At 45.2% G+C, this 13,689-nt stretch overlaps 1 protein-coding gene across 1 annotated transcript in view; it reads left to right on the top strand.

Annotated features, from left to right (window-relative positions):
• TRPV5 (transient receptor potential cation channel, subfamily V, member 5) overlaps positions 1-12,204 on the top strand; it is a 22,815-nt gene extending 10,611 nt beyond the window's left edge. Inside the window, exons 9-15 of the mRNA XM_004694329.1 lie at positions 3,643-3,729; positions 3,815-3,891; positions 4,117-4,282; positions 4,436-4,502; positions 6,522-6,790; positions 10,824-10,930; positions 11,904-12,204. Of these exons, the coding sequence (XP_004694386.1) occupies positions 3,643-3,729; positions 3,815-3,891; positions 4,117-4,282; positions 4,436-4,502; positions 6,522-6,790; positions 10,824-10,930; positions 11,904-12,204 (1,074 nt within the window). The remainder of the gene's footprint in view (positions 1-3,642; positions 3,730-3,814; positions 3,892-4,116; positions 4,283-4,435; positions 4,503-6,521; positions 6,791-10,823; positions 10,931-11,903) is intronic.
• The last annotated feature ends 1,485 nt before the right edge of the window (positions 12,205-13,689 follow it).

Genomic DNA, 13,689 nt, shown 5'->3' with positions numbered 1-13,689 from the left:
TTCCCTTATTCTGCCGACTGGGAGCTGGGAAGCACTCTGTGTTGCTCTTTCTGCTTCACCTGTGTTGTTACTTCCATAGTGCTGCAAATAAGCCTCTCTCTCTATGTGTTAATTAAATATTATACTGAGTTTCTGCGATAAGGACTTAGAGAACACCCCCCACTCCCTCCGCCCCTTCATTCTTATTCTGCAGACTGGAAGCTGGGAAGCACCCTGTGTTGCTATTTTCATGCTTGCATTTTAGACCAGCCCAGAAGCATGGGGAGACTGGGCTGAGGAGGGGGCTGGGTGCTGGGAGACCTGGTTTGTGTGAGGCAGTGGTGTGGGGATCGAGGGAAGGAGAACACTGGCGAGCGAGCTGGGAGACGAAAGGACAGGCCCTCTAGAATGAGTGCCTCTGCTTCTTGACTTGGCCAAGCATAGCCTGGACCCCCAACACCTTTTCGTAAGGAACACAACGCTGGAAAGCAGTGGGACCACCTCTCAATAGAGGCAGAAAGTCTTGCGTAAAGTCTCCAGAGAACAAAATTCAGAAGAATTCATTAACAATTTGAGTGTAGGGTTTTATTTCTAGGGTCTGAGGGGAGTTTTTAGGGGAGCCTAAGCTATAGCAAAAAAGTCATTTGTTGAAATTCAGTGTCCCCGTCTCATTTTAAAATACTGAAATCATTCTCAGTTTTGCAAAGAATGGCTATTCCAAACTGAAGCCACTGGCGAAACACCACAATTCTCCTTAAAATTGAAAGGAAAGCAAATGTCACAAGAGCTTGACTCCGCAGATATCTTTCCAACTTTATCAAGGTACAGTGGGCAAATAACCCTGGAAGATGTTTCTGCATCTCGGTGATGTGCTCTGCCATGCATTGTGAGAGGCCCCCACCAGCTCGCTAATTAACACGTTACCTCAATGTTTATCTTCTTTTCTGTGTGGGTGCAAACAATTAAGGTCCACTGTCTTAGCAAATTTCACTTATATAATGTGGTGTTTTCAGCTGTAATCACCACATTGAACATTAGGTCCTCAGACTTTATTCATCTTACGATTGAAAGTTTGTGCACTTCCTAACATCTCTCATTTCTTCCCACACTCCAGCCCCTGGCAATCACTATTCCGCGCTCAGTTCCTAAGCCTGACTTATCTTTATAGATGCCTGTCACGAGTGATACCAGGCAGTCTGTGTCTTTCTCTGTCTGGCTTATCTCCTTCCGCATAATGCCCGCTCCATCGGTCTGTCGTCACAGCTGGCAGATTTCCCTTTCGCGATTAATTCTCCATTGTGCATACATAGCTGGGGCTTTTGCTACCAGGTGTGGGGACTACCATTATCCCTAGTACAACACATACAGTTTCTTTTGCTTTCCAGAAAGAGAGAGAAGTTAAAAACCAAACACAATAAAGCAAAACAAAACAGATGAGAACTCTACTAAAAGTGTGGGGTGGGGGAGGGAGCAGCCAGGAAGGGGGCTTTGGGGAGACCATGTCCCCCGAAGCCTGGGAGAGCGTGCCAGAGGCCGCTACTGCAGGGCAGTCAAGAACCCAGGTGGAGTTGAGGCAGAAATCTGGGGTCACTGGACACCCCGCTTACTCACTGGTGAAACTGTCAGGGGACTTCCCACTTGTAATGAAATCTATAGAACAAAAAAGTCCTGGGAGAGGAAGCTCTAGAAGGAGGTCTGGTGACACAAACTGTCCCTGACGTTCTCCACTAGGGAACTGGACCCTTCCATCCTGCAGCTGCTGGTGCCACTCTCCCCTTGGCCTCTAGGGGTGCTCTGATCCCCAAAACTCTCCTGCCGACCTGTGCCCACATCCCTTTCTTTTCCGTTGAGCCAGGGAAGTGCGTGGAAGACTTGCAGGCATACTCAACCAAGAAACACAGTTTTAAACATAACTTTGAAGAGATTGTACAGGCACTTAGCTGCAGCCCTCTGCTTTCAATGTAATCTTAATTCTATAGGTAACACACTTACTGTTTATCCTACTACTCACTGCCTCGTTCTCAAGAGGAAATAGTAAGCCTTACAACGAAAAACGGGTGGTACAGGAAGGCTAAGATAAGGGAGAAAGACAAAATCCAGGAACTGAATTTCAGAAGAGACTCATGAGAGTTGCTAGCTCAGAGGGCAAAGAGGAGCTCAGAGTTTCCTTGGGAGTGACGCTACAAGGAAGGTGCCCATAAGATGATAAAGGAAAATTTTCAGTTTCTCAAGAGAGATCACAGATGTTGACGGACCTTGATTCCTTAAACAACAAAAGCGTGACTGAACTCCAGCTGCTGACTGACTGTTCACAGCCTGCCTCCCTTCCCGGTCCCTCCTGACCTCGTGCGACCACTTGAGACATCCCCACTGTCACTGAGAAGTCTTGCCCCCTGCTTCTCTTACAGTTATATCCTTGACTTCTCCTGGGCTGACACAAGCGTTGTGCAGCCATGGCTTCCTGGGGGTGCTCCTTTCTCGGCCATAACCGCCACTCCACACGTGGTGTCTCTGTCTCTTTCAGAGACTCTGTGGGGCCTGCAGGGGAACACGTGCAGAGCAATGGTGATTAATGTTCTTTCTGCCTAATGAGAGATCACATCCTCCCTGACTTACCTCATCCACCTTCGCACTCGCCCAGGGATGCTCAACTCTTGTCTTCAGCACATCCCTTCAGAGATACAACCTTGAGGACAGAGTTCCCCACGCCTAAAGGATACTTGAAGCTATTTTTGCAATTTCATATGTGAACTGTGTTTCCCACTTGTCTTGGGAAATGGTCCATAATCTTTATGGCATTCTCAGAGGGTTCATAAATTCAAAAACGTTAAGGATTGCGATCCCAGAAATCTCTCATGGCAGGCCTTTCACTTGGAAGTCATATTACAGAAGGAGGAAGGTGTTATCTACTTGACCTTGAACGCCACCTTCTCACCTGTTGTTCAGAACTAAAACCCATACATGGTCTCTAGCCTTCTCTGCCCCTTTGTCTATTGGCTTTTGTCTGTTGTGTTAAGGCGTAAGGAATGTCTCTACTGTGCTTCATGGTTCAAAGGATGCATCCAAGTCCACCACCTAATTTGATTTCCACAGGTACCCTGAGACGTAGCCATAGTCGCCAATTCACAAATAAGAAATGTCAAGCTCAGGGAGGTTTAGTGACTGGTTGAGGGTTTTGATAGAGCCCATAGGAGCTGGCTCTATACTGAAACCCAAGGTCTGTGATGGTCTGTTTTACCGGCTGGAGACCACGATAACATCAGGCAAGCTGGGCCTTCAGCACAGCTGAAACCCCCACGCCACTAGCACCTCTTCCTGCCGGTTCAGTCTTCTTGATACTCTGAAATGTGACCTCAGTCCTTCGGCGCACAGATCACACATTATGACTCACCACACACACACGCATGCGCGCACACACACACACTGATGTGCTAGGCGAGAGTTCAATCACTAGCATATGTAACGCATATTAAGCCTTGGATTTGCAGACTAATGTCCTGAGCACAGAGCCGGCCATACGGCAAATGCCATGGTGGTAGGTGATGGGGGTGGGGAGATTTTCTTCGAAGGTAGGTCTTAGCTGCTTTAGCGCATTGCCCCAAAGGACTGGAGTCTCGGTTCATCAGAAAGCACTTCTCATCCTGCCTCCCCCTCCCCCCCCAGGAAGCCTATGCGACTCAGCAGGATAAGTTCCGACTGGTGGGGGAGCTGGTGACAGTCATCGGGGCGCTGGTCATTCTGCTCCTAGAGGTGAGGTGCAGTGGGGTCCGGCCCCCTGAATTCTGCGCTGAGCTGCTGTGTACATTGTCTGGTTGTGTTGCCGGCCTCTTTCCAGATCCCGGACATCTTCAGGGTTGGTGCCTCTCGCTACTTCGGACAGACTGTTCTCGGGGGGCCGTTCCACGTCATCATGTGAGTGTCCTTTCCTCCCCTCTGTGCTCCCTCACCAGAATTGCTTGCTGTCTGGGATGCAGAGCTCAGCTGACCCTCATCTAGGGTGTCCTCTCCAGTAGACGTGAGTGTGGGTTTTAGAAGGAACAGGCAAGCCTGTGGCAACACCAAGGCACTGCCATCTGGGGGCACCTGGAATACTTCCAGCCTTCCTCTCACTCCCTGCTCCCTGACCGCCCCCCCCAGCATCACCTACGCCTTCCTGGTGCTGGTAACCATGGTGATGCGACTGGCCAACATGAACGGGGAGGTGATGCCCATGTCCATCGCCCTGGTGCTGGGCTGGTGCAGTGTTATGTACTTTGCTCGAGGATTCCAGATGCTGGGCCCCTTCACCATCATGATCCAGAAGGTCAGTGCTAGCCCTGAATCTTCCTCTGGCTTCAGCCACATGACCTTCCCAGACGAAGGGAGGGAGTGGGAGCAAAGGGAAAATGAACTGGGGGAACGCTGGGCAACTCCCCAATTTCTGCTGAGACACCCTCCCCTTCTTTGCCTCCTGTAGATGATTTTTGGAGACCTGCTGCGTTTCTGCTGGCTGATGGCTGTAGTTATCCTGGGCTTTGCCTCAGGTGAGAGCACTACGCCCTCCTCCAATGGATCACCAGATCCAGTTCTCCAGAAAGCTCCCTCTCACTCTTGGCTCTTAGTTCTCATTTACATTCCCCTTTGCTGTTTTAATCCCGTGGTGGAACGTGAATCAAGAAGCACACCCACAGCCACAGACCAGAGGCACTCAGCCTGTCTAGAAGGCAGACCCATGTGCTCATAATTTCTGGGTCAAGAGCACTCGTGTTGACTAACGCTGCCAGATCTTGAAAGCAGAGACTGAAGAGGGCTTTGCAGAGAGAGACTTGAAACAGGAAAGACTGGCCAGTTGTGGAGCTCAGAAAACTAGGTAGGCAAACAGAGATAGCATGATGATTAACTCTTTTCTGTCTGCACTGCAGAAGAAGAAACAGCACTCCATAGCACAGTAACACGCTACTTTCCCCCCTACCATTTGGCATTGAGAGAAAAGCACATAATTTGAAAAAGGAAGTACAGGAAATGAGTTTGCAGAGTTTGGAGGAAAAGAGAAGTGCTGTGAAGAGCTGGGGAGAGCAAACAGGGATGCAGTCAAGACCAAGGGTTGTGGAGGAGAGCCGGGGAGGAGAGGAAGGAGCCCAGCAAGAAGGAGCTGGAAGAGCCGAGGGAGGGGCAGGGGAGTGGATAGGCAGAAGAAAGTCCTTAGGCAAAGGCGGAAGGAGAAAGGAAGAGCAAAACGCTGCAAGTAGAATCCTGTCCTCCGTGGCTGCGGCTGCTCACGCAAGGGCGGCCTTTGAAGACCCCAACTCCAAAATACCATGGTCAGCACACAGGATGCCACTCCAGGCCTCAGAAACCGCTGTTTGGAGGGCATTCTCACCAAAGTGTACGCTAAAACGTTTGTACACCAGCACTTGAGCTAGGAGAGACTAAAACGGTTTTGATGACTTAAGCAGGTTGTCAGATGTCATTTTGTTGTAACGTTGATGAGGGAATAAAACCAACTTGGAGGATGTTGAATAACAGGTGTTGTGGGATACCTGGTTTTATTAAGTGCTATTTCACTCCAAGCCGCTGTTTCCAAAAATGGCGTCAAGTGAGGACTTACTGTTAGCCGCGGACTCCCCTGTTATCCACCCTGTACCCCATCTGTCGTACACAGACCGCTTACAGTGAGCCCGTGCTATTTACTTTCTTCTTTAGTAAGTAAAAAGGCAGTGTTTGAGCCCCTTTCTGCTCCGGGGGCCATCTTGTTTACACTGCCGTTCCCCAGACAGAGAGGTTCTAATGCTCTGCTCTTTCCCGCATGCCCACTGTCAACCAGTAGGCTGCACGCTGAGGAGGGGGAACTTCTCCACGATAGTCCAGGGACCCACAGGGAATCTGAGTGATGGATGATTACTTAGGGACTATCCACATTTTAAAAAAGGTGTCTTTCTTGCATCTTTTTACATGCACATTTCTTTAAAATTGGTGGACGGTGCATGCATTCTTGTAAACATTTGTCTTTTAAATATTTGGGTTTCTAAAATGCAAAATCCAGTTAGGTGATAGGTGATGGATGGATGGATGAATGGATAGATAGATGATAGATAGATAAATAGATAGTAGATAGATAGATAAGCAGACAGACAGACAGATTTTTTTTTTTTCTAAATGTCTGAGTATTGCCGTTATCCAGAGTGATGAACGTGGTCAGAGGACAGACATCAGAGGCTAGCCGGGTGAGGTTAAGTGACAGTATGCTTTTTATCTGCACTTTCCTAACAATAAACAATGTAGAACATATTTATATGTGATCATTGTCCATCCGCACATCTTTGGTGAAATGTCTATTGAAACCCTCTGCCCATTTTTAATTGGGTTTTATTTTTATTATTGTTGCATCATTTGTGTGTGTGTGTGTGTGTGTGTGCCTACATTCACACATCTCCATGGTGGATAAGCGTATGTGCAGTGTGTGTCAATGTGTAGCGCTCAGCACTGGACTAGAGTAAATGCTACCCAGGATGCTGATGATGCCTCCCTGTTTTCCCACCTCCATGTTTGTGCTGGCGGAGCAGCCTTCTATATCATTTTCCAGACAGAGAATCCAGCCAATCTGGGCCATTTCTACGATTACCCCATGGCCCTGTTCAGCACCTTCGAGCTGTTCCTCACCATCATCGACGGGCCCGCCAACTACGACGTGGACTTGCCCTTCATGTATGGTATTGTCTACTTTGCCTTCGCCATCATCGCCACGCTGCTCATGCTCAACCTGTTCATCGCCATGATGGGCGACACCCACTGGCGGGTGGCCCACGAGCAAGATGAGCTCTGGAGGGCCCAGGTGAGTTTATTACTGATAGTCTGGCAGAGGGGCAGAGGGTAGAGAGAATAATCAAAATGGAAACTATTACAGTAATTGACTCTTGGCAGAGTCACAGAAGATCCCCGTGAGGCCATCACCCGAGGTGCATTCACATAGATGGCGAGAACAAAAGGAGGGAAAGTGACAGGATCTGACCACAAGGAAAGTTGGTCTAAGGAGTCATCCATGCGTCCACTGGGAACTAGAAATTGCTTTGTTCTCCTTTAACTGATGTGGCATTAGTTTACAATCCTGTGTAGATTACATTTCTGGGCACACCTACTGCCAAATGGCCAGTCACCCTCTGTCAGTGACCATCTTTCTCTGTTACCCCTTCCACCTCCTCTCCTTTGATAACCACCATTCTGTTGTAAGAGTCTAAAGGATTGTTGGGGTTTTCTTTAGGTTCCACATGCATGGGATCATACAGAATTTGTGTTTCTCCTTCAGGTTTAGTTCACACGATCCCCTCATGTCCATCCACATTGTTGCAATGGCAAGATTTCATCTTTTTATGGTTGAACAATATTCCAGTGTGTGTGTGTGTGTGTGTGTGTGTGTGTGTGTGTGTGTGTGTGTGTGTGTGTGAACGTGTGTGAACTTCTTTACTCCGCCATCGTTGGGCACTTAGGCAGTTTCCATATCTTGGCTATTGTGAATTGTGCTACATTGAACAGAGGGGTGCCTATGTTTTTTAGACTTGTGTTTTCATATTCTCCAATTAAATGCTCAGAAGTAGGACCACTGGGCCATAAGGTGGTTCTATTTTCAATTTGTTGAGGAAACTCTGTACTGTTTTCCAAGATGGCTACACCAATTCACATTCCCACCAATGGTAGACAAGGGTTCCTTTTTCTTTACATTCTTGCCAATGTGAATTATTGCTTGACTTGTTGATAATAACCATTCTAACAGGCATGAGGTGAAGTCACACTGTACATGAAAATATCTTTTCATGTACCTGTTTTCCATATGCACATCTGCTTTGGTGAGATATCTATTAAATCCTCTGCCCATTTTCTAATGGGGTTGCATGTTTTTTTGTTGCTAAGTTGTTTCTATATTTTTTGATATTAATTCTTTTTTGATATATGGTATATAAATATTTTCCCCCACTAAATAGGATGACTTTTCTTTTAATGGTGGCTTATTTTGCTGTGCAGAAGTTTTTTAGTTTGATGCAATCCCGTTTATCTATATTCTCTTAGTCTCTTTCTGTTGGAGATGAATACAGGCTGACAACACTAGAACTGATACCAAGATGGTTTTTCATTTTTTTTCTGTTTCATGGTTTCAGGTGTTATAATCAAATCTTTAGGCCATTTTGAGCATTTTGAGTTGCTTTTAGTGTATGGTATAAGATAGTGCCTACTTGTTTTTTTTTTTTTTTTAACCTGTGGCTGTCCATGTTTCCCAACACCATTTGTTGAAAAGGCTTTTTCTCCATTGCAGCCGTTTGGGTCCTCTGTCATAAATTAGTTGCCCATGAATGTGTGATATTTTTTTGTTTCTGGGCTTTCAATTTTATTTCATTGATCTGTGTGCTTATTTTTTATTCCAGCAACATAGTGTTTTGATTATTGTAGTTTTGTAGCATAGTTCGAAGTCAGGGCACATGAGAACTACATTTTTGTTCTTTTTTCTCAGAATTGATTTGGCTTTTTGAGGTCTTTTGTGGTTCCATAAAAGTCTTCAATTTTTTTGTTCTATTTCTGTAAAGAATTACAATAGGGATTGCATTGAATCTGTATATTGCTTTAGGTGGAATGAGCATTTTAACACCATTGATTCTTCTAACCCATGAGCACCGAGTATTTTCTTTATATCTTCTTTAATTTCTTTCAATACTATTTTATAGTTTTTAGGTCCTTACTTCCTTGGTTAAATTTACTCCTAGGGCTTTTATTTTTCATATTTCTACTTAGATCATGAATGGATTATCATTTTCCTCATTTCTCTTTCTCTTAGCTCATTGTTTGCATATAAAAATGTAGCAGATTCTTATATATTGCTTTTGTAGACTACAACTTTACTTTTTCATGAATTATTTATAATATTTTTGGTAGAATCTTTAAGGCTTTCTAAAAATATTATCATGTCATCTGTACATAGTAGAAATTGTCTTGTTCTTAAATCTAGTTTTTAATTTTAATCTTCTAGTTGTTGCTATAACTCCCATATTTAGAGTTAGGCCTAACTGGTGGTGCAAGTGCTTAAGTGCTTTACCCACAGCTACTGAAGCTTACATTCGATCTCCAGCCAGGGAGGTGACCCACATGGTGCAGCAGACCTCTCCAGTCTCACTTACTGTTCCCCTCAGCAGGGAATTTCAATCAATCTACCTGTTTTTCTCCCTAGTCTGTTTCTGGTAAATCCTCTCACCCCTGCACCTCTGGCCTGCACCCCAGTTCTTGTACGCATAAATAAATAAATCTTTAAAAAATAAATAAAATAAAATTTTAGAGTTAAAAATCCTTTTAGTGGGGGCCCTTTCTGGTGGTGCAGCAGGTTAAAGCATAGCACTGCAAGTGAGCTGCAGCTGCTTCAGTGTGAGTTCCATCCCTGGCCCCAGAGGTGACCCATATGGCACAGCAGACCTCTCCTGACCCGCCCGCGGCTCCCCTCAGCAGTGTACTTCATCAGTCTGCCTGTTCTGCTCCCCACTCTGTCTCTTGTTAAGCCTCTCACCGCCCCTGCTCTTCTGGCCTATTCCCCAGTTCTGTATGAATAAATAAGTAAATCTTTTAAAAAATGCTTTTAGTGGTTTTCTAGTTGAACTCCTGATCAACATACAATCATTTATTTGTCAGAAGGCCACCAAGTATCTTCTTTAATGCCATGTAGGCCCTTATTATCCTGTAGACTAGGGCAGTTATTGATAGGAGAGGAATTTTTTCATATTTTAAAGGTTTTTATTATTAGGAAGGTCTCTGTTCCTTGAATTAAAACTATCTTAATTCCATTATTTGTCCTTTCTCTTCCATGAATACTGTTCATATATTATGTATTGCCCCCAGACTTTCCATTTATTTAATAGTAATATTTAGCACTTGCTAATAGAGACATCACCACTCCATATAAAGTGAGACTGCACTTTGCTGTTTGGGGAAGAGAATGGAGCCCAAGTGGCCACCACAGTGTGGTAATAACTATCTAGAGCTGGGGACCCAAGTCAGTCACAACACATTTAACCTGGAGCTCACAGTCTGATTGGGAAGATAGACATTTAACAAATGACTTTGAAGCCAGCTGGTTATTACAGTCGTCTAAGTGTCACAGATAAGTAGAAGATGCTAAGAATCGGTACTTCAGTACTTGAATCTCACACATAAATGTAGTACCTTATATTTATGTTTTCTTAAATTTCATAGTGTTGGCTTTTGACCAGCATTCCAGCCAGGTGACATCATTTTCTGTTACTTCAATTGCCTTGCACATTACACATCCCTCCCTGTTTTGTGTCATGGGAATGTTTGATAAGCTTGTTTTCTATGTTTCATCTAAGTAATGAGAGCTGGGCAAAGGACAGAGCAGATGACATGCCTCTAGAATATTTTCTGCCAGTTTTCAGTCATGAACCCACCCATTTCTTCCTTAGGATATGAGTATCTAATTTGCTACAAATTCCCTGAACTGTCCTCTCATCTTTCTGTCCCTCAAATCAGAGAGATTCTATCTAAATATTGTATGAAGTCAAGATAATTGGTCTATGTCTTTTATTGTAAACGAAATGAGATTAGTTTAGAGTGACTCATTTTTGATGAGTCTGAATAGGAATTTAGGGATTACAGTTTTAATCAAAACACTCATAAAATATATTCTATTTCCTTTTATGAGGAACAACAAGCTAACGCAGGGAGCATGGCAGCTTGCACAGGACAGTGGCTCTCATGTCCACTGATGTCTGGTGTCTTCATTTTAGTGTCCTCTCCATTCCCTCTGTCATGGCCTTGGTGTTCTCAACCGCATGCTTCTCTCCAAGCTCTTCCTCTACCTCTCGTCTTTCTTGCAGGTGGTGGCCACCACCGTGATGCTGGAAAGGAAGATGCCACGCTTCCTGTGGCCTCGGTCAGGGATCTGTGGGTACGAGTATGGGCTGGGAGACCGCTGGTTCCTTCGGTGAGTACCAGTGAGTGTGTGTGACCATGGGAACACGTATGACCAGTCTCACAGTTAGGAGCTTGAGATCCCAAATTGTACCTAACAGAGACATCGACACACTAGAAAGTGAGACTGTACTCTCCTGTTTGGGGAAGGAGAATGGAGCCCCGGTGGGAGTAAAAGCAGTGCTCACACCTGACGCCATGTGGGCATCAGGGCAGTAACGCGTGGAAAGTCATGTGTCTGTGTCCATGCTCAAGTGTGCCCATGGGTACCTATATGTACTAGTTTTGTTCCCATCCGGTGCCCATATCTGTTTCTTCATGCCTTGAAGCTGACCTCCTCCATATATTACTCTTAAGTCCTGACCTTGTTCTCATCTCACTTATTTCCTGAATTATATCTCCTCATCCTTGTGAAACATTCATCTCTTAGTTGAACCCATTTTCTCTTTCATACTTATCCATGTTCATCCTACCACCTCTCTCTCTCTCTCTCTCTCTCACACCCCTACCCTCTAAATACTAATTGTACAAACTCTTTGGTGTGTATCCCAGTTCACCCTCCACTCTACTCCACGCCACTTGATCCTAGACACTTTTCTTGCCTCAATTCTGGTCCTTTCCCTCTTTTAAAAAAATTTATTTTTGCATGCAAGAATTGGGATGTAGGCCAGAGGTGATGGGGGTGTGGGGCTGAGGGATTCACTGGAGACAGAGTAAGATGCAGAACAGGCAGAATGACTAAAATACACTGCAGAGAGGAGCAGTGGGTAAGAGAGGAGAGGTCTGCTGCACCTTATGGGTCTCCTCCCTGGAGGGATTGAACTGATGCTGCAGTAACTGACTTGATAGCACTGACACTTTAACTAAACCCTTTACCATCAGGGAGGCCTCTCCCCCTTTCCTCTTGATCCTGTTCCTAACATGTTCCCTTTTTACCTCTGCTCCTCCCCCACCCAACTGAGTCCTTTCCCCTTTTCCCTCTTCAGAGTTGAGAACCATCATGACCAGAATTCTTTCAAAGTGCTTCGTTATGTGGAAGCTTTCAAGAACTCAGATAAAGAGGATGGACAAGAGCATCTTTTTGAGAAACAACCTTCTATGCTTGAAAATGGGGGTCTAGCAAGACCCTACTCAGCTCTCCCAACCCCCTCCTTGTCCCGTACCACCTCCCGCAGTAGTAACAGTCACCGGGGCTGGGAGATTATTCGTCGCAACACCCTGGGGCACTTGAATCTTGGATCAGACCTCGGTGAAGGAGATGGAGAGGAGAAAGTCTACCATTTATAATTAGGAGCACTGTTCTTGACATGATTCCAGGTGGGCCTGGAGTTAGGGGGGGCGGCAGAGGGAGACAAGTAGGCAGCATTCATGCCTGTGACTCATGAGAAGGGTGTGGACAAAGTAATTCTTAGAGGCCTGGACACATGAACATTTCTGGAGATGGAAAATGGCCATCTGTTGTCTCAAGAATCTCAGTTCTTCGAAGTCCCGCATCTTGAGAATAAAAGGTATCTTTTTGAGCCAAGCTGGACTTGAAAACTAAAGGCATGAAGTTGGAATGCTAGAACACCTGTTTCACCTTGTTTGCTGACCTGTGCAAGCAGTAGAACTGACTAAGCTATGATATCTTCCTGGCTCCATGCTGCTTCTTGTGGCTAGAGCCAGACGTGGCACTGAGGTTATGGCCCTTCTCTTTTTCCTGCACCCTTGAAGGATTTCCTCTCTACCTAGTAGCCATCCCCAGCCAGAAAGCTGCAAGGAGAATGGTTCTTTATTCTTGCTCTATTTAAAAAATTATTGTGATAAGATACACATAACACAACTACATTTGTTATGTACCATTTGTAGGTCTACCATTCCTTGGCATTAGCTACAGTCATATCACTATTAGACATCTACAAACGTGTCATCTTCCCCAACTGAAACATACCTGTCCCACATCGATCACATAGATTCCCTGCTGTGCCCTTGACTTGAAAACCAGCACTCTACTTACTGTCTACAAGTTCGACTGCTCCAAGTACCTCAATAAATGGAGTCATACATTAGTCCCATTACATTGATTATTTATTTTAGCATAACATGTTCGAACGTCATGCATGTGGTTGCCTGTATCAGAATTTCAGTTCCTTAAGAGGTCACATAATATTTCATTATCCTGACAGATCACATTTTTCTTACCCATTTGTCCATTGATGGATACTGGATTTTTTCCACCTTCTGGTGATTGTGAGAGATACCACTGTGAAGTCGGCTGCACAATTATCCACTCCAATCTCTGTTTTCAGTTACTTTGGGCATTTGCTTTGAAGAAGAACTGTTGGATTTTATGGTAATTCTAAGTTTAATATTTAATGAGCTGCCTGTCTTCCACACTGACTGCACTGTTTTTCATTACCTCCAATAATGCACAAGGGTTCTGATTTTTCTGCATCCTCATCAATACTTTTTACACTGTTTTCATTTTTTTTAATTTATTTATTTATTCATACAGAAATGGGGTACAGACCAGAGGTGCAGGGGTCGTGAGAGGATTCACCAGAGACAGAGCGGGGAGCAGAACAGGCAGATCAACAAGGTGCGCTGCTGAGGGGAGCAGCAGGCGAGAAAGGAGAGGTCTGCCGCACCATGTGGGTCACCTTCAGGGCCAGGGATTGAACTTGCACTGAAGTGCCTGTGGCCAGCTTACAGTGCTGTGTCCTAACCCATTGTGTCAGCAGGGAGGGCCCCTGTTTAATAGCCATCCTAATGGGTATGAAAGTAGTCTCATTG

The sequence above is a fragment of the Condylura cristata genome, unplaced genomic scaffold (genome assembly GCF_000260355.1).
Source record: "Condylura cristata isolate star-nosed mole 26May11 unplaced genomic scaffold, ConCri1.0 scaffold00042, whole genome shotgun sequence".
NCBI classification, from domain to species: domain Eukaryota; kingdom Metazoa; phylum Chordata; class Mammalia; order Eulipotyphla; family Talpidae; genus Condylura; species Condylura cristata.
The sequence above is the reverse complement of the archived record's forward strand: the minus strand, read 5'-3'. Positions and strand labels throughout refer to the sequence as shown.